This window comes from Peromyscus californicus, unplaced genomic scaffold (genome assembly GCF_007827085.1).
Source record: "Peromyscus californicus insignis strain IS unplaced genomic scaffold, ASM782708v3 Scaffold_4__1_contigs__length_199733344, whole genome shotgun sequence".
NCBI classification, from domain to species: Eukaryota; Metazoa; Chordata; class Mammalia; order Rodentia; family Cricetidae; genus Peromyscus; species Peromyscus californicus.
The window spans coordinates 61,870,249-61,890,494 of record NW_026294562.1 but is presented as its reverse complement, the minus strand read 5'-3'; the positions used below and the strand labels follow the sequence as shown (position 1 = coordinate 61,890,494).

The following is a 20,246-nucleotide window of genomic DNA, read 5'->3' as shown; positions in this document are numbered from 1 at the left end:
ACTTTGCTGACCCAAACCCAGAACCTGAAGGTTACTGCTCAGTGGGGTCGCCCCTGCATGGCTCTGGGGTCAATGTCTAGCGCCAATGAGAAAGAAATGGAGAAGTGAACTGGCTACTTTTCTGTGTCCCACCATTTGACGCCCCCACCCCCACCCAATTAGGACCCTTGCCTGTGGCACTCTGACCCATACTGCCTTGTCCCCAAACCACCTTGGTCACTCCATCTGCTCACAGCAGGCTGTTCCCCAGCGCGCTGTTGTTACTTCTCCAGTGCTCTGCCCCAAACCAGATAAGCTCCATGTCACTCACTGTGTGTGTGTTTGTGTGTGTGTGTGTGGTTTTTTTGAGACAGGGTTCCTCTGTGATCCTGGAACTTGCTTTGTAGACCAGGTTGGCCTCAAACTCACAGAGATCTGCCTGCGTCTGCTTCCCGAGTACTGGGATTAAAGGTGTGCGCCACCATGCCCGGCTGTCACTCCTTATATTCAGAGTACTCCCACCCACTAAACCCTCAGAGTCAAGGCTGGAGGGACCCAGACTTAGTCAGTCACTGGCCAGCCAGTATCCCACCTCCTACCACCCCTGTAGCACACACAGCACATGAGCACACTGATGACCACCGTTCTTATAGAACAGGAGGCCAGGATGCTTCTCTGTCCCCTCACACCGGCCTTCTTGTCCTGGCCTGGCTATGTCCCTCTCTCAGAGCCAGCGGGGTAAGGGTAGCACCTAAGGCCTCTGTAGGTGTCGGACAGTTGGCAGTCTGTCTACCTCACAATACCCTGATCCAGCACCCCAAGTTCTCAGCCCTCACTGTACTGACCTGAGTGGCCAGAACCACCTCTATTCCAGCAGGATACAGTCAGTAGGAAGTCCAACTGATGGCTAGGTGGGACTTCACCCACTCCAAGTGGGACAGATTTAGGCCATGTCTTTTATGAGCTGGGCCTGGGCCTTAGCATCTTTCTTCTTCTTCTTCCCAACCCTCAGGATCCTGAGCTACACATCAGAAATCCACAGGGCAGAGTCCTGGTCAGGGTTTCTGGCCTCTATGGCTTGGGCCCTGGCTAGTGGATTAGAAAGCTCCACCTAAGGGCCTGTAGGATCAGGAATCACTACTTTAAGATCATACCTAGCAGGGGATGAGGAGAGGGCAGGAGCCCAGACACAAGTGATGGACAAAGGAACTTGGAATGAGGGGGTGCGGTACAGCTACTCTTCATCTGCTGATGCCTCAGAATTCTTAGCCATTTCCCCAGCACTGGCTTAGCCTGTTGCTGTTCATTAGGTAGACAGACCCCCCTGGTCTCATACCTGTCCCACTCAGTCCACTGCCCTACTGCTGCCCCCTAGGCAATCCCTGACCCTCTGTCACCTGAGGGACACAGTCTGGGTTGTGGTCCAGGGTGTTTCACAGAATTAAGGCCAGCTTCTCTGGGCCAGTTTCCAACATGGCCCCACAACCTGGTCACATCAAGCTCAGTGGGGATAGGTGTGGAACCTGCTGCAGTTGCCAGGCACCTTGAGCACATACCTGTGTCTGTGGCAGGCAGGTGACTGAAGTGTGAAGGTAGGCCCTCTGTACTGTCCTTGTCAGGTTTTATCGTGATGCTAGGAAAGGCTGTTTTTGCCAGACTACAAGAATCTGTGATTGTTCACATCTTCGAAACCCATAATCCAACGCAGGCCTTGCAAAGCACACAAGAGGCTGAGCCCTGAGCCAGACTGTCCTAGAGGATGGGAACTGTGTTTTCAGCTGGCCCACAGGAAGCAGCAATGAGCAGTGAGTAGGAGGGGCCCCAATTCTTATCCCAGGCCAGGAAACACTCATGCATGTGGGCCCTGCTGAGGACCATAGAGACGTCTCACAGAAAACAGAGAAGAGGCCTATATTTCACCAGTCACTCCATGGCTTAGAAAAGTCCATATTCACTTGGGCGTTGCTGTCCAGCCTACAGCAGGTCATAGAAGTAATCCAGGCCTTGGCCCAGCTCCCAGATGGAGACCCCGACGCCCAGCTCCCTGGCTAGCTCCAGCCGCACCTGCAGAGACTGTGGGCAGACAGAGGTGTAGGCAGCTGCTCCACCCACTTTCTCACTGCCCCCACAATGTACCCAGAATTCTCCTAAACATGGGGGTAGTGTGTGGCCTGGAATCAAGACCACAGGACAGACCTCCAATGCAGATGGCAAGTACTGGTTGTCATCTGGCCCAAACTGTCACCCCCACCACAGCATTATGGTTGACAGCCAAAGCACATGGCACATACCTTCAGAGTTGGGTAGAAGACAACATGCCTCCCGCCGCGATTCCTGCAGGAGAAATGGGACTATGTACCCTGCCCTCTGGCGAGGCCCAAGGGCTACTACACTCTCCTACTAGGGTTAAGGTTCACCAGTCCTTCCCATTGCTCCCTCATCAATGTCCTCCCCACAAGGCTTCCTGCCTACAAATGGTGGGCCACAAGTCACTCACTTCTTGTACTCAAAGAAGTGTTCCGCAGACTGGCTGTCCCATACCACTCGGGGCCTGTGGTCCTTCAGCGTCTGTATGTACCTGGAGAAATTAGGTTATGGGTGTGAGAGTTAGCCACATACCCTAGCCCACCCCAACCCCCAACTTCTATGTGGATGTGGCTATCACAGAAAGGTCAGGGATATATTGTCCCTAAAGGTTTACAGAGAGCCAGCAGCACTCAGTTTTGTTTTTAGCCAATAAGCTTGGGTGGTCAAACCTCAAAGTCCCACTGCACATGAGTCCTGTACTACAAAACTGCACTTTTTGTGAGCCTCCAGGAGAAGTCAGCACTGAGACCACCTGATGCTCTGCTCTGCCCTTGCTCCGCCCAGAGCCCAGATAACAAGCTATCCAGTGTCTAGACTTCAACCCACCAGGCTGTGGGCTAAGGATTAAAGGACAGTGCTTTCTCCAGGGCAGTGGGCAGAAACACTGGCTTCTATAGGCTGTCTTTTCGTTTCCCCAGGTGGACATTGCTGCCTCATGTCCAGAGCTGCACTATTGTTGCCTTTCTCAACTGCTGGGGCCAGGAGGACCCAGGGCACACAGTCCATCCGTGGTATGCACATCTGAGACAAGAGCAGTGTTCCTACTAGCTATAGGTCATGGTCACAAGCGTGTTAATAGATGGCCTAGGAGATTCTCCTCTGTCTGCAGCTGAGAGTCTGCAGGCAGAGTTCTCCCTGGTCCAGCAGGTACAATCAAGACCTGCTGTAGAAGAGTGGTCACAGTATACATGCTGCTGAGGCTTGAAGTGGGAGGTCTTCAGGGTATTAACCTGCACTCTGAGAAAAGGCACAGCGGGCAACAGAGGCTCCAGCACGCCGCCCTGTGAGTCAGGGAAGCCTCTATTATTGAGGGTTAGGGGATGATGAGTAGCAGAGGAGCTGCCTTCTAGACCTGAGCTACAGCTGTCTTAGGCTTCTGACAAAAGAAGGCTGCAGTGCTGGGCAGGGCAGAGCGCCAGCAGCACCAAGTTATCCTGGAGACTTGAACAGCTGTCATCTTGTCCAGCAGTGCTCCAGAGAAGATCCCTGGAGAATGGCCTTGGCCTTATGGTACATGGAATGGGAGCTACTCTGCAGGCATTAGAACCTGCAGACACCAAATAAGACACAAGGAACAAGGTGGGGTGAGTAGGGAACAAATAGCTCTAACTAGACACCTCTTGGCCCAAGCTGAACTCTGCACACTTGTGGTCACAGTTCTACCTCCCCAGGCTTGGGAAAGCACGGTTGTACTCTTCCCCTCAGACAACACCCCAACTCTGAGCTGAGCTGGTTCCTCCGTGGCATGCAGAACACAGCAAATGAAGGTGGGGTAGTACTAGGAAAGGTGAGGCAGTGGCACCCATTACTCAGAGAGCTGATGTAGGACACTGAGGTGCCCTCTTCATGTCCATGGCAGTAACCTGATAACCTGAGTGGCTGCAGTCTTCTCTACACAGTGTGTCAAGAACCACCCTGCACTATGGTTCTGTGGGCACTTATATTTGGAGATAGTCTCATTATGTAGCCCAGGCTGAGTGCTAAGATCACAGGCCTGTGTACCACACTGGCTTTATGGACACGTTTTGCTCAGCCTGTTCTCTATGCAGCACCATGTCTTTCTGGTCTTCACCAGTCTCTTCTGAAACTTACCAAAAGCACGTGACTATTCAGGAGGGATAGCACCCAGGAAATATTAAAGAGTTTGTGGAGATCAACTCCCTGAAGATCACCGATTACTACTTGACTCAAATGCCAATGAAGGTACTAACATAGTTTGTGGCTTTTCACCCAACATCAGCTGAAATACTTTGTGGAAAAACCTGAGATGTGCAGGGCATGTGGCAGAAGCCATAGGGCTGGGGGCCTTTGGGATTGTGGCCACATACACTGCTACTCCTGCTTCTGTGGCCACACTCACAAGCCCTGAGGTCTCCTGAGTCTCAGCCAGTATACTTTAGAGAACTGGGTCCCTCTTTCTCAGCTAGTGTATGTGTGTATGTATGTGTACATATGCTCAACCCTATAGGAGCGGAAGGACCCTATGTCTCCTCCCTTCAGCATGAACCCCAGGAACTGCTCCTCTAAGCAGGCTCTGAGGACAAAGAATTGAGAGTCAGGTGAAGGTGTGAGGAAGAGTCAATGCAACTGTTCTGGGAACCAAGGGTGGCTGCCAACCTGTCAAGGAAGGAAGCAATAGCTGAGGGCCTCCTGTGCCTTTCTATGCCTCCTCTCTAGGCCCACCCATGATAACCTTGTTCCAGAAGTCAGTCTGCAGATGTCTGTAGGATGGGTAGAGATGCCGGGGGTGGGGTGCAGGACAGACACTCAGACCTATACTCCAATTCCCAAGCACAGCAGAAACCAAGACCTGGGCTTAGAGCCCTCTAGGGCTTAGGTGACTCCTGAGGAACATCATGTGAAGGAAGCTCCATCTGAGGGCAGGTTCCCAGGCACAACAGCAAAGATTACACACACCTTTCTGAGATCAGGCATAAGCAAGCAGGATGACAGGAAACAGTCAGTAATGGGGTAAGGAGCCTATGTGAGAGGAGGGAGAGGTACAGAAAAGGTAAATAAGCCCAGAGGATAGCATGGAGAGCTGGTCACGGGCATCACTTGATGTCTACAGGAAGGTACAGTAAATATTTAAGACATAAGAAGCTAGAATGCCTGCAGTCAGGAAGATACTTGAGTCTAGGGGTTGGGGCCAGCTCAGAGACACAACACCCACTCCAAGGAAGGAGAATTAAGGACTAGGCATTTCCCTAAGCTAAGAAAAGCCTCAACTACATAGTGAATGATTCTATTTTCATGTAACACAAAGGGCAAATCTTCAGGGACATGACCTAGGGTAGAGGTCAACAGGAACTGGGGAGATTGAGGCATGACTACTAAGTGGTAAAAGGCTTCTTTGGGGTGTAATGAAATGTTTTGGAATTGGAGTTACACAATTTTGTGAATATAGTATTTACACACTTTGAAATGGGGGTGGTGGGACAGGATATGACACAAAGCCTCAGAGGAAAGGGTCAGGAATGCTGATGAAACCATGTGTGAAAACCTACCTAGACACTTCCCAGAGAAGCTCAGCACACCAGGGACAGAGGATGTCCTCCATGTTTCCAGTGATAAAAAGGTTCTCAGGCCTTCCTGGCCCAGAGCCTAATGAGTCCACTGTGATTAACGGACAGGGCCAGAAGACAAAACTGCTCAGAGTCTCAGATCAAATCTACAACGGGACCCTCAGTCTCCATGGTGGGGCCTAGAGTGGTAACTCAGACCAAGATCCCACCCCACACAACTGTTGCACTGGTCCTTTCTAGCTCGTCTGTTTATGGATCTCTGACATCTCACTAAACCCAGAGTCAGTGAAGAACTGACTCCAGCTCGGCACACTGCCAGGCCAGTACAACAAAAGCTACATTGGGCAGGCTGGAGAGACGGCTCAGCAGTTGAGAGCACTTACTGCTCTGCAGAGGACCCAAGACTGGTTCCTTGCACCCACACAGTAGCTCTGTCCACAACTGTCCATAATTCTAGTTCCAGGAGCTTTGTACCTCCTTTCTTACATCTATGAGCACCAGGCATGCACATGGTGCACATGCATACATGCAGGCAGAACACTCATACACATATGGATAAATAAATAGGGGCTGGAGAGATGGCTGAGCAGTTATGAGCACTGGCTGTTCTTCCAGAAGACCAGGGTTCAATTCTTAGCACCCATATAGCGACTCACAACTGTCCGTAACTCCAGAGGATTCTCTTCTGGCCTCTGTGGGCACCATGCATGCATGTGGTGCCCAGATATACATGCAGGCAAAACACCCACACGCATAAAGTAATTTTTTTTAATTAAAATATAAATAAGTAAATCTTTTTGTTTTGTTTTTCAAGACAGGGTTTCTTTGTGTAGCTTTGGCTGTCCTGGAACTAGCTCTGCAGACTAGGCTAGCCTCAAACTGAAGAGATCCACATGCCCACCACCTGGCTTTTTCTTACGATTTATTTATTTTTATTTTATGTTCATTGGTATTTTGCCTGCATGTGTGTCTGTGTGAGAGTGTCAGATCCCCTGGAACTGGAGCTACAGACAGTTATAAACAGCCATGTGGGTGCTGGGAATTGAACCAGGGTCCTCTGGAAGAACAGTGAGTGCTCTTAACCCAAAAGTAAATTTTTTAGAGCTAGGCTGGAGTCACCCCTACATGACAGAAGTTCTGGCATTTCCACTACCCTGACCTGCCCTGGGCCCAATCCTGCAAGCTCAGTCCAGAGAGAGTACCATCATTTCCCTAGGGTATCCCTCACATGACACTTGAGCTGAGGACCAACTCCAGAAAGGCCTTGAGCGAGGCCAGTGTCAAAGGCTGACACTCATTGGCAGGTGACAGAAAGCCTTTTTCTTGGATCTGGTCAAGAGGTGATCTAAAAACCAGAGCTGTCAAACAGAAGAATGAAGTCACATTATTTGCAGGAAAATGGATGCAATCAGAGATAATTATTTTAGTGAATTAAGTCAATCTCAGAGTAGTAACATATGTTCTTTCTTATTTGTGATTCCTAAATTTTATGTAGCTATATAAAATCACACACCCCCCCCCACACACACAGAAAAGCAGAAGTCAAACTGTCTAGAGGGTGTGAGAGACTAAAAGCAGGCGGAAGAGGTAAGGAAAAGGAGGATGAAGACAAGAAGGAGAAAATGCTCAATATATAAATATATACATTTAAGAAAACTTAAAAATTCACTTAAAAAAACAACAACAGGGGCTAGAAGCAGCAGTGATGGCACACACCTTTAATCCCAGTATTTAGGATGCAGAGGCAGGTGAATCTCTGAGTTCAAGACCAGCCTGATCTACAGAGTGAGTTCCAGGGCAGCCAGGACTACACAGAGAAACCCTGTCTCAAAAAACAAAAACAAACAAACAAAAACAGGGGCTGGAATGGTGGCTCAACAGTTAAGAATGCACAGTGTTCTGCTCTTGCAGAGGACCCAAATACAGTCCCCAGTACCCACACTGGGTGGGTCACACGCACCTGTAACTCCAGCTCCAGGGGGATCTGATATCTCTGACATGTGTATTCATATACACCCTCCCACCACAATACACATAATCAAAAGTAAAAACAAAATAAAAATTCCTTTTATTAGGTGCTGGAGAGATGGCTCAGTGGTTAAGAGCACTGACTGCTGTTCTAGAGGACCTGGGTTCAATTCTCAACACCCACATGGCAGCTCACAACTATCTATAACTCCAAGATCTGATACCCTCACATAGATATACATGTAGGCAAAATACCAATGCACATAAAATAAAAATAAATTAAAAAAATTAAGAAACAAAACAGGGCCAGTGAAATGGCTCATGGGTAAAGGTACTTGCCACCAAGCCAGATGACCCAAGTTTGGTCCCCAGAACCCATACAGTGAAAGGAGAGAACCAATTTCTGCATGTTGTTCTCTGACCTCTGCTGTGGGATGGTCTGTATGTCAAATGTGTTGCTGATTGGTCAATGAATAAATCACTGATTGGTCAGTGGCCAGGCAGGAAGTGTAGGCGGGACAAGGAGGAGAATAAAGCTGGGAAGTGGAAGGCTGAGTGGGAGAGACACTGCCAGCCGCCACGATGAGAAACAGCATGTGAAGATGCCGGTAAGCCACGAGCCATGTGGCAAGGTATAGATTTATAGAAATGGATTAATTTAAGCTGTAAGAACAGTTAGCAAGAAGCCTGCCACGGCCATACAGTTTGAAACCAATATAAGTCTCTGTGTTTACTTGGTCGGGTCTGAGAGGCTGTGGGACTGGCAGGTGAGAGAGATTTGTCCTGACTGTGGGCCAGGCAGAAAAACTCTAGCTACAGACCTCCACACAAGTGCTGTGGCATATGTGTGCTTTCCCATCCCAAAAATAAATTCATAACAACAAAAAGCAGGGCTGTATAAGTGGGTTTGGTTAGAATGTTCTAGACATGTTGATATGCACAAAGGCAGCTGGGGCTGAGCAAGGATGGACTCAGGGAAGTGGCCCAGGTTCTTTCTTGGGCCATCTAGGGTGAGAAATGCAAATGCAGGATGGGTAGGAATGAGGACCATGCTGCCAGGTCTCATCTTCAGCTGGTTTCTATCTTTGCCATAGTTAGGAGCTTCTCACCACAGTACACAAAGTTATCAGATATGCTGATAATGAAACTGGCCTTGGCATCACAGGGTAGGGATAATCATTAGCACCAAGGCTGGCTCCATTTGACAGGCTGCCTGGACCATGATGGCTTCCAAATGTATCACAGGATAATTACAGCATCACCATGTTGGGAGCATCAAGAGCCCATGCTGGGAGGATCCCACACACTTCCTGGCCAGCTGGTCTTGATTCATCACATCACCAAGTAAACTGTGGCTCATCACTAGGATGATTCTATGGCCGGGAGGCAGGGTGGAGCCAGGGGACACAGCCCACGTGAGTTCAGCTTTCATGGGGTAGAAAGGAAGAGATAGCTGTCCAGTAAGTGCATGAGAACTCGTGTATGTGCAGTGGCTGTGATAATCAGCTTAGTCATGCTGAATCCTTCAAGTGAAGGGACCAGCCAGGCACCCTGAACCTCAGTTTCTGCTACTGTGAGGGGTGCCATAACTCTAAAGACAGGCAATGAGCAGGCTACCCCCAAGTTTCACTAGGGGCTCTGGTCATATCAAAAAGGGGCACTACTCTGCAGATCCCACCACAGGGCACAGATGGTCTGCCTGGCTGGTAGAGGCAAACGTACCACAGCCACTGGCTTGAGTGAAGTGGCCAGTCACCCCTATCTCAGGGCCTTGGCTCCATTTACAGATGGAGCAGATGGTTAGGTGGCTGAACCATGTCTCACTTGGAGAGGACTGGGGCTCTGTGCTGGAGGCTAAGGTAGGCTGGCAAATCATCCTGAGACCCTGCTTGGATTCTCACAAAAAGGGCAACTGAATCCTAAAGAACTGAAGAAACTCACCTGCATCTCACACCAGGTCATTAATTGCCCTGATGGGGCCATTAGTAGAGGAACTTGTGGTGACTGACATGAAGGGGCTGCATCCTACTAAGCTGTGTTCTTGAGGAGCAGCTGGACCTTAGCCAGTATGTCCCCTAACACCTTTCCCTAGAATCTAGGGCCTAGATGCTGTCCCTGGCCTGGGTGCCTAGAGGACAGCAGCTGGGCCTTGTCAGCAGGGGACAGGTCTGTTTGTTTCACAGCTACCTCCCTTATCTGGGTTCAACTCCACCAGAGGGGTTGGACCACAACAGGGAAGAGACTGTGACCCATGGCCCCATGATTCTCTGTGCCGTCAACCTGAAAAAAATTCTACTTTGGGAAAAAAGTCAGTGAAAACCCTTGTAGAGGCCCTGTCTATGACATTCCCTTAACCCCACACATTAGTCTAAGGAAATCTGGTGGGTGAGCAGCAGGCAGAGTTGGGCCCTAGACAGAAGGAAGAATGAGGCTGACAGTGTCAAATGGTTGCTGCCACTGGTGGGGTAGCTGGAAAGGGCAGGTTTGGCAGCTCCAGCAGCAAAGCTGAGATGCTCAGTGGGTACAACCTTCCGAGTGTGAAGACTAACGCTGAGTAAAGGCAACAGGTGCAGATGACAGAAGACTTGCCTGCTATGCTGCGACCTCTGGTTAACTGTGTCCACCTGTGGCCAAAGCCTAACCAAGGGTGGCTCTGACATGAGAAAGTGCTGCAGCTCAAACTGGTGCTCCTTCATGAAGCCCATCATTGAGACCAGGACAAGTGCAGGCCTGTGGGCTGAGTGCACTCACTGAGACCCAGGCATGAAGATATCTTGCACACAGCAGACCTGGCTACTCCTACCCAGGACCAGTTCTGGGCTCAAGTTGTATATAGAGAGGCTCTTCCTTGGAACTCCCTTGGCTTCCCACAGGGCTCTGAAGCCAGCCCCAGGCCTGCCATGGGTAGGACACTGATGAGACCCTCCCCTTCCCAGCACCGGATCTCCTGGGAGGAGATGGCTGATGGCAGAGCCACCCCTAAACATGCCCTGTGAGCAGCAACACCTTGAGTCAGACACTCATGGCTCCTTAGGTTTAAAGGTCTCTCACACCTCAAGGCAGATCTCCACTGGCTACTCAGCAGATACACAGTCTCCTCTGGGGGCTTCTCGTGTCTGTGGTATGGGCCCCCCATAAAGTACTGTCCATTCTATGGAGACAAGAACCACTGACTAGCCTGAACTGCTACGTGTCCTGGCAGAGGGGTTCATGCCTGAGGTCTAAATTTGGTCAGTGAAAGCCACTTAAAGCCAGGGTGCCCATGTCACGGCCTGGGGACCTTGAGGCGAAGGAGTCCTCCACCCCAGCATGGGTTGTCAGATGATGCTTGCGGTCTGGGAGGACAAACTAGGGAGAAGGCGTAAGATCTGGGGACTGGAGCTAGCTCAGAGGCTTGACACATGAGGGTTGTCATGAGGCTGAAGCCAGCCTGGGCTACAGAGTATGACTACCTCCCAACAAAAGAAAACAAGAACAAGAAGGAGGAGGAGATGAGGAGGAGAACACATAGTTTCTGTGAATTTTGGCAGCAGGGACAAAGAAGAGCCACAGTACTGGATTCATCCTGTCTTGCCACCTTGCCTTGCACACATCCCAGGGTGAGGAGACACAGGACGAAAGGATGGGAGCTCTTCACTTTGGAACGACGTGGCCTGGGAGGGGACCCTATGAACAATGTCACCTGGCAGCAAACAGAGTGTGTATGGGCTGAGAGCAGCAATTTGCTCTACCTGAGACTCAGGTCCAACTGCAGTTGACAGTGACATCAGTAAAACAGAAACTTGGTGCCTTGGTGCCAACAGCAGAAGGTGAAGGCAGAAGGTGAGGGAAGGCTGAGCTGAAAGCATAGCATTTCCAGAAATAAGGATGATTACCCCAGATTCAGGCACTGGAAGGAGAAGACCCCACAGGACACCCCCCAATAGGAAGCCCATCTCACCCTGTGCTCCTAGAAAGCTAATTCTGAGTCAAGAGTGGACAGCACAGAGTTGAGGCATGACCATGGGGGTGTAAAGGGAAAGACTCTAAGGGGTGGGGTAAGGAATAAGCATAGGCAGCTTGTCTGCAGAAAGGGGTCAGATGTCATTGGGGGTGAGGTGAGATCAGGAAGGGCATTTTGTGGATCTGAAAGCCTGGCAACAATTGAGTAGCAGGAGCTGTGCCCACTTCGGCAGTTCTGAGCCAGAGGTCTCCCAAGAAAAGACTCTAGCAGTCACCAAGCATAAAACTACCTGTAGGCAGCAGGGCCTGTGGGGCACTCTTGCTCTGTCCTCCTAGGTTTCTCTCCCTGCAGACCAGCCCCATAGACCAGAACCAAGGTGAGGGGCTTATGCTCCTTGAGAAGGACCCTGAGGCAGGAGTCAGCCTTGCAGAGTCAGTGCTGCGGCTGGCTCTGCAGCCGTGAGGATGGCTGTGTGAGGAAGTCTGACTGGTTGTTTATTCCAGTCTGGGGGAAGTGGCCCTGCTGAGTGGGCATCTAGACTGCAGCCCTGACAAGGTGAGGCTGGGCAGGCAGCATCTTTCTGCACAAGCAGGCTGGCAAAAGCAATCAGCTGGCCAGGCCTAGCCCCGGGAAATCACTTTCTTTGCCTAATTGTTTCCCTTGGGTAGGCCCATGTCCTTCAACTTGTCTCACAGGAACCATCAGCAAGATAAGGAATGAGAGGTAGTACCTTCCTTCCCTAGCTAGGCAAATCTGATGGGCCAGGAGGCTAAGAACAGTCTGTGTAGATATGCGTGCTCCCAAGTGGAGCAGTAGTAGTCTTCACCTGTGTGGCAATCATGTCTAGTTCTTGTCACACACATCTTCAGGCATAGGGCATAGCTGTGAAAGGTGTCTCAATATTTTATTGGAAAACAGCAGGTGGCCGGCCACCAAGGCCTTGACCAGCTTCCTACCCTGTCTGCCCCATGTGCCATGTGCAGGGTCCTTCTCAGTCAGCAGCCCTATCCTACCTTGTCTGCTATTAGACCTAGGCTCATGACACAAAGCAAGACCAGCACTATGGGCCAGGAGAACTCAAGTCTGTGGTGAACCCCTGATGCTGGGAACAGCTGTGTGGCGACAGAAGAGTACGGATGTGTAGGGAAGACAGAACTCCCATCCATGACTTTGGAGCATGGCCCACCCTAATGATGCTCCACCATGGAGAGACCAATGGAAGAGTGGTTGGATGAGAGGCGGTCTCAGCTTTGATGAGTGTACCGCCCCAAAACACAAACAACCAGGGGCCGCAGAGAAGTGCTCCAACCTTTCCACTCCCTGAGCTCAGCTACAGGCCACCCAAGTCAGCTCTGGCTTTGTCCAGGGCTAAGACGGAGAGAACCTTGAAGCCGAGACTGGGGAGAACATCAGCACTCAGCACAAGGCACCCGCCCTTGGTGATGTGCACTGCACCCTCCACAGAATGTGCCTGGGGGTCCTACAGAAACCCTCAGAAAGCTGCACCCAGTGGGCAATGACAACCAAATCTCAGTTCCTGGACAGGATTCTCCATGGAAAACCACTTGGAAAGTGGTTAGTTTAAATGGCTTCCTTTTGTTTGAAATAGGGTCTCAGTACATATCCCTGGCTGGCCTGGAACTTGCTACATAGACCAGGCTGTCCCAAAACTCACAGAAACCCACCTGCCTCAGCCTTCCAGGTATTAGAATTAAAGATATGCACCATTGTGCTCAGTTAGGGTTCTTTTTTGGAGCCTGTCCTGGATCTCTCACTCTGTAGACCAGGCTGGCCTTGAACTCACAGAGATCTGCCTAGCTCTGCCTCCCGAGTGCTGGGATTAAAGGTGTGCGCCACCATTGCCCAGCCGAGTTAGGGTTCTAACCAACTAGCTGACCCTAGAACAAAGACTGGCCCAGATTGGTAAGAATGCTAATAGTGAAATTCAGTACATCTAACACCCTCAGAGAGGGCTACACAACAGTCCCCACCCCCTCATTGAGAGAGAAGTCACCAGTGGATGCCAACTAGTACTGACCCAGAAGTCAGAATTCACAGAGGGAGACCTTAAGCATCACCACAAATGAATCCACAAAGGTGTAAAATAAGAACTAGAAAACTCATAGATATGAGACAAAAAGAACCAGGATGGAGTTAATAGCAGAGAGGGAATGGCAAAAGAAACGAGCCTGGGAGACAGCAACAGAAAGCAACCAAAATCAAAAGAGAAACATCTGAAGTCTAACACATCTCAGGAGCCAAGGGGCAACCTAAGGCCAGCACACACATTCTTGTCTGAGGGAGCAGAGAGGGAGGAAGGAGTAGAGGAAACTACTAAATGCTTTCTAAACCTGGTAAAAAGTGTGAGTGTGGCTAGGCGGTGGTGCACACCTTTAATCCCAGCACTCGGAAGGCAGAGGCAGGTGGATCTCTGAGTTCAAGGTCAGTCTGGTCTACAGATCAAGTTCCAGGGCAGCCAGGGCTACACGGAGAAACCCTGTCTCAAAAAAGGAAAAACAAGTGTGAGTGCAGAGTCCATGGAGAGCTTGATGGACACTGAGCACAGGCGAGCAGACTGAGGTGATCAAAGTGCTGAGACTCAGCAGCTAGTTCTGCAGCTTGGTGCAGTGGGGAGATGAGTACACAGGAAAAGCACAGGAGAAAGTGGAAGCAATACTGTAAAACACAGAGATGCTTGGGCTCACACTATTAAAACCACAGAGCCAAGATGTTGGAGGAGACCCTAAGTGCAGGAAATGATGAACCCAGAAAAGGAAGAGGCAGTCCTGGCCAGGCCCACATGATACAGACACTGCCCAGAGGAGCCATGTGCTAAGTCACGTCAAACCTAGCCGGCCACCTCCAACCCTCTCCCCAGTGGCTGGACAACTGTACCATGGAAGCAGACCTTGGCTATGGCACCCAGCCACCTCCAACCCTCTCCCCAGTGGCTGGACAACTGTACTATGGAAGTAGACCTTGGCTATGGCACCAACGCTGTGGGGGAGGTGCTAGCCCTCATGGGTCTGGATTGTGTCCAACAGAGAACTGGGGCTTTCTATTCAACCCGTATCTCAGACCCCACAGTCTGCAAAGCCCAAAAGGACCTACCCCTAACCTTCTCAGTCCCAACTTTTCTCCCTTTCCAGGGACTGAAACCCACACCTCTGACTGGCCACACCTGGAATGTGACCCGGAGGGTCCTGGGCTCACCTGGCCCCAATGACAGGCTCACGGGCATCCTTGGAGGTGGCGTAATCCATGCCGTAGAAGTTCAGCCCCAGGAGGATTTTGCTTCGCCACTGTGACTTGGGGTCTAGGACCTGGACACAGGCTCGAATCCATGACAATGGAGCATTAGGGCCAGGCCTGCAAATTCAATGGAGAATGGGGACATTCTTAGCAGCCGGCAGGAAGCTCTGTGTCTGACTCCAGTCCTCTAGGTTATCCACGTGGGCCCATTTCCTTCTGTGTCATGGCAAATGCCTCTCAAGAACTGGGAAGCCAGGTGTAGTGGCACACACATATAATCTCAGCACTCAGGAGGCTTCTGAAGCAGGCGATCTCTGTGAGTTCAAGGCAGCCTGGTCTACATGGTGAGCTCCAGGACAGTCAGGGCTACACAGAGAAATCCTGTCTTTGAAAAAAAAAAAAAAAGAGTTGGGAAGAAGTTGGACATGGTGGCACACATCTGCTAAAAGTATAAGGCCAGCCTTGATATAAAGTGAGTTCAAGACCAGCCTGGGATATAGTGAAACCCTACAGAGAAAAAAAAAATCAGGGCTGGAGAGAGAGCTCAGCAGTTCAGAGCTTACCCTGCTCTTCCAGAGGACCTGAGTTCAGTTCCAGCACCTCATCCAGAGGCTTACAAGTGCCAACTCCTTGGACTCCAGGGGATCCAATACCTCTGGCCTCCTTGAGAACCCCCATACATGCTTATACCCCCAAACAGAGACATGCATATGTATAATTAAAAATAATAAAATAAATCTTAGAAAAATGAGACACTGAACACATTACATTTTTTTTTTAAAGGGGCAGAACCATAAACTTATCATTGAGTACCACAGGCAAAGCGGCCCTAGCACTTTTTGATGGGACCAAAATCCTATAGCTCTGAATGTGACAGCGTACTAATGTATAACCTCCCCATCCCTAGAGCAGTAGGAACAGGTATGAAATACTGGGCAAGGAAGGTGGAAGGGTCAGTAGACATGCAGCTCGGGTCAAGGCCCAAGGAAAACAGAGGTAGCAGACATACTATGCCGATGTCACTAGTAACAAAGCTCCACCCAGGGAGAGACTTCCCAAAGAAACACCTCTCCTGACAATGGGGCAGGTACACCACCATCAGCTTCCATCTGGCAGCATTCAGGTGCAGAGAAAGTGACTGTCCATCTATGTTGACCCACAGAGCCCATAGGCAGATGTCTGCTTGAGAGACCAAGGTGCAGGTCTGTATCTTCCTGAAGACTCACTGTACCTACAGCATCCTACTAGCCCATACTCACTGCTGTGATGTGGAGTAGTCATATGTCATGAGGCTGAAGCCATCTAGGACAGGGGCCAGCTGCTCAAACTCCTTGTGTGTAAACATGCCCAGCTGGTCAGTCCTGTAACAAGACAAGCATACCTACCTTGGGTTACTATGTATGGCCTTCCCCAGAGTCAGATCAAGCACGCTGTCTGGGATTCCAGCCTGTACCCCTTCTCTTCCTTCTAGGAGGACCCTGAGCTACTTTCCCTCAGGAATGGGGGTATGTGCTATTTGGCTGGAGTCATACATCATACTCCACGTGCTAGGATGAAGGCTGAAGTCAAACAGAGATGTCCCTATTTCCTTGCCCCTAGAAGGCTCTGAGGGAAAGATGGGCAAAGCTGCACAACGTACCTGGGACTCAGTCCTGCGCCAGAACCATTCCACAGTGGGAACATATGGGACAGGACAGATTCATGGAAGTCCCTGTTGCCCAGACATGGATAAGCAATTTCCCCATGCCGCCAGGCCTGGGCCTCTGCAAACACATTATCTTAGCCTTGTAGTATTAACAGTTGCTTACTCCTGCTCCCAGTCAAATGGGGCCCAAACATTCAATCTAGAAACATGATAAGGACTCTGTAGTGGTTAGAATGAGGACCCCTTCATATACAGGCTCATATATTTGAATATAGTCACCAGTTAGTGGAACTGTTTGGGAAGGATTAGGAGATATGGTCTTGTTGGAGGAGGTGTGTCAATGAGAGGTAGGCTTTGAGGTTTCAAAAGCCCATGCCAGGACCAGCCTTTCTCTCTCTCTCTCTCAATCTCTCTCTCTCTCTCTCTCTGTTTCTCTCTCTCTGTTTCCCTCTCTGTCTCTGTTTCTCTGTCTCTCTGTCTCTGTTTCTGTCTCTCTGTCTCTCTCTCTCTGTCTCTGTCTCTCTGTCTCTCTCTCTCCTCCCCCCTCTCTCTGCCTGCAGTTCAGGATGTAAAGATCTTAGCTACTGTTCCAGTACCATGCCTATCTGCTTCCTATCTGTCATGATGATTATAGACTAATCTTCTAAAACTGTAAGCAAGTCCCCAATTAAATGCTCTCTTTCACAAGAGTTGCCTTAGCTGGGCGGTGGTGGTGCACGCCTTTAATCCCAGCACTTAGCAGGCAGAGGCAGGAGGATCTCTGTGAGTTCGAGGCCAGCCTGGTCTACAGAGCAAGTTCCAGGACAGGCTCCAAAGCTACACAGAGAAACCCTGTCTTGAAAAACCAAAGGGAGGAAAAAGAGTTGCCTTGGTCATGCTATCTCTTCAAAGCAATACAATAGTAACTAAGACAGGCTTCAACATGGAAAAGGCTTGCCTATTCCTACATGGGACCCTCATCTAAGAACCCACCAATGTTTACAGGCTCCTAATATGTCAGGCCCTGCTGTTTCTAGATCTGATGGCTCATTAAGAAAGGCAGGGGCTGTAGCTAGAGGCTGGCAAAGGAGCAGCCTTTCCTAGTTCTATCCTGTGTCAAGGATTCAGCAGTATGGCCAGAGGAAGGCTCAGAAAGGTGTGGCTGAAGCCTTTAGGCAAGAAGAGGCTGTCGGGGCCTAGAAAGCTCCAAGCAGGGTAGTTAGATGTGGCAAAGTCCCATACAAGGATCTGTAGCCTCACTGAATGCTGGGAAAGAACACTTATCCCTTAAGTCTTATAGCAGTATCAACCAACCCCTAGACACTCACCATGAAGAAAAGCAGGTCTCTACCAATGGGAGGCTAAATCTGCATGGAATTTATAACTTGCACAGGGAGGGGGCATGGATCCTGTCTGAAGGTTTCCTGTTCAGAAGAACCTCTTCTGCTAAATCACACTGTTCAGGCTGCAAGGACACTCTGACCCCAGGCCAGAAGTTCAGAGGGAACTGTAGACAAGGACTAGTCAGAGTAGACAGTATCTGCTATCTGCTAGATAACAGCCCTGCCCACTGTCTGGGCTCTTGAGACCAGGAATGGTACTCCCTACTAGTTGTGCTTCTTGGACCAGCTGACCTACTAGTCAAATCTCACCCAGAGGTGCAGGCCAGGCCAGAGGGCACCCTGCTAGCTCAAGGTAGATTACAAAGGTCTGATCACCACACGCTTCTGGCCAGGCACAGCTGGTTCCAGCGCACAGCGTTGTTTGCTGTCATCTGACCTTTGGGTTCAGTCTCTAGGCACAGACCCCCAGCACTTGCCCTCACTGTGTCACTGGGACACTCACAGAGCAGGGCAGGAATGGATGGGGGACAATGAGAGTTGAGAGCAGGACATGAGGAGCACCTGAAGAACAGGGATGGGTCAGAGGTTCCGACACCAAAGGAGAGGCAAACCCAGCTGCAAGGTGACAGACAGATAGTCAGAATACAGAGGACAGGAGTGGGTGGGAATGTTGGAAAGACCATGGGACCCTGTGAGGACTACTTTCCTGGAATACACATTATTCCCAGAGGGTCCCTCATGCAACCTCTCACTGATACAACCCTACTCCATAGGCTGGGGTACCAAGAACCACCCACATGTCAGAATGGCCATGTTCTTAAGTGGTCATGACAAGACAAAGACTAACAGGAACATAGCCAACACTGTGTTGGCTGAAATGAAGCAGCCTCCAAGATGGTAGCCATCAACAGGCAAGAAGGGATGCCACTGGGCCTCTTCTTACCACCCTCCCGGCTCCCACTCTTCTGGCTCTGTCCTTGGGTGCTCTCTAGGAATGGACCATTTCCCCCTCTGCCTTTGAGGAAGAAAGGCTATGCAGAAGCTGTTGCTAGAGCCATCTCTCCCCAACCTGTCCTCCTGCCTCAGAACCCTGGGAAGCCTGGCCACTAAGCTGTTTCTCTTTGATCCACAGCACCAGGACAAAAGGGGGACATACATGCTTGAGAGACATAAGAACAGCTTGTCAACAAGCCACACACGGCATGACTTCCAATAAACAGAAATTACTATTCATGCTGAAAACCTCCTGTTCTGAATTAATTTCTAAGAGAGGAAACAATATGACAAAACACATCCCTGTCAGTGCCTGGGTCTTGGACGGGCCCTCTATGCAGGTGGTAGCAAAGAAGGAAGGAACCCAGCTCCAGCAGTGAGATACTTTTAAGGCCCACTAAGGGCTTAAGATGGCGTGATCCCCAGGCTACCCTTCTTTCCAGTGATGAGTGCCTCTCTTCTCCAGAGAGTAGTAACACTGAGCTAGGCCCCTCCAGCCATGTGGCCCTTTATCCAGACACTCTGCAGCTAGGGAAAAAGCCCAAATGGTGCTGGGGCACATAGTGCAGCTGCAGCCTGCAAAAGTTACTCATGATAAGTTGGGTGGCAATGCATGCCTTTAATCCCAGTGCTTGGGAGGCAGAGGCAGGTGGATCTCTATGAGTTTGAGGCCAGCCTGGTCTACAGGTCTACAGGGCTAGTTCTAGGACAGTCAAAGCCACACAAAGAAACCCTGTCTCGAAAAACCAAAAAAGGACAAAAAGCAGTTACCCATGAACATTGTGAAAGCCAGGCATGCAGCCTCACTCCATTACCACCTGCCACCTCAGGGGAGACAGAGGGGCTGTCAACTCTTAATCATGCCCCAGGGTCACCTTATCTCAGCAATGCAGCACCCTTTCCTACTCTGGAGAGCCCAGTACACAAACCTTTGTTTCCTGTCCCTCAGCCCACAGGGTGTGTGCCTTCCTCCTTCAGTGCCCCTTTCATACCATCTATAGTTACCAGCTCCACAGTGGAGTTACAGCCAGACAGAAGCTGCACAGACTTAAGGACAACCCCTCCTGGAGCTGTCCCATAGCTTTCCTCTGAAACCTCCTGCCCTTGCCTCCGGCCTCTCCATACCCCTTGGTGATCTTCCAGGACAACCGAGTGGGTATTTTTGCAGGTTCACTCTACAGTCAGCAGTCCCTGTCGCCCATCTTGCCTGGCCTTGTTGTTCCTATGGTCTCTGTAATCAACCTAAGAGGTACCAGGAGGTAAAGAAAGGTGAAGGGCGGGTTGGGGATTGACCTGACCTTTACCTTGCCACATTCCTCACCACCACTCTGGACAGTATGTTACTAGCCCCTGAGAAACCCAAGAAGCTGGCTAGAAGCAGACCTGATGTGTCCTCTGTCCCAAGGATGGTGTGTTGCTGGCCCCTGCAGGTCTGGGGATCTAATTAGACTAAGTCTTCAAGGCTGCCACTCTGCCCTGGTTTCTATATTGCTGAGTGTACCCAGGTGACCTTGGAAGAAGTATTCAAGGTC

General features: G+C 50.4%; 1 protein-coding gene across 1 annotated transcript in view; it reads right to left on the bottom strand.

The window, feature by feature from the left end:
* Positions 1 to 1,874: 1,874 nt before the first annotated feature.
* The window catches only part of Chid1 (chitinase domain containing 1), a 37,420-nt gene continuing 19,048 nt past the window's right edge, over positions 1,875 to 20,246 (bottom strand). Inside the window, exons 10-14 of the mRNA XM_052714709.1 lie at positions 16,014 to 16,115; positions 14,716 to 14,871; positions 2,477 to 2,557; positions 2,271 to 2,313; positions 1,875 to 2,052 (exon numbers count right to left, since the gene is read on the bottom strand). Of these exons, the coding sequence (XP_052570669.1) occupies positions 1,954 to 2,052; positions 2,271 to 2,313; positions 2,477 to 2,557; positions 14,716 to 14,871; positions 16,014 to 16,115 (481 nt within the window). The 3' untranslated portion in view covers positions 1,875 to 1,953. The remainder of the gene's footprint in view (positions 2,053 to 2,270; positions 2,314 to 2,476; positions 2,558 to 14,715; positions 14,872 to 16,013; positions 16,116 to 20,246) is intronic.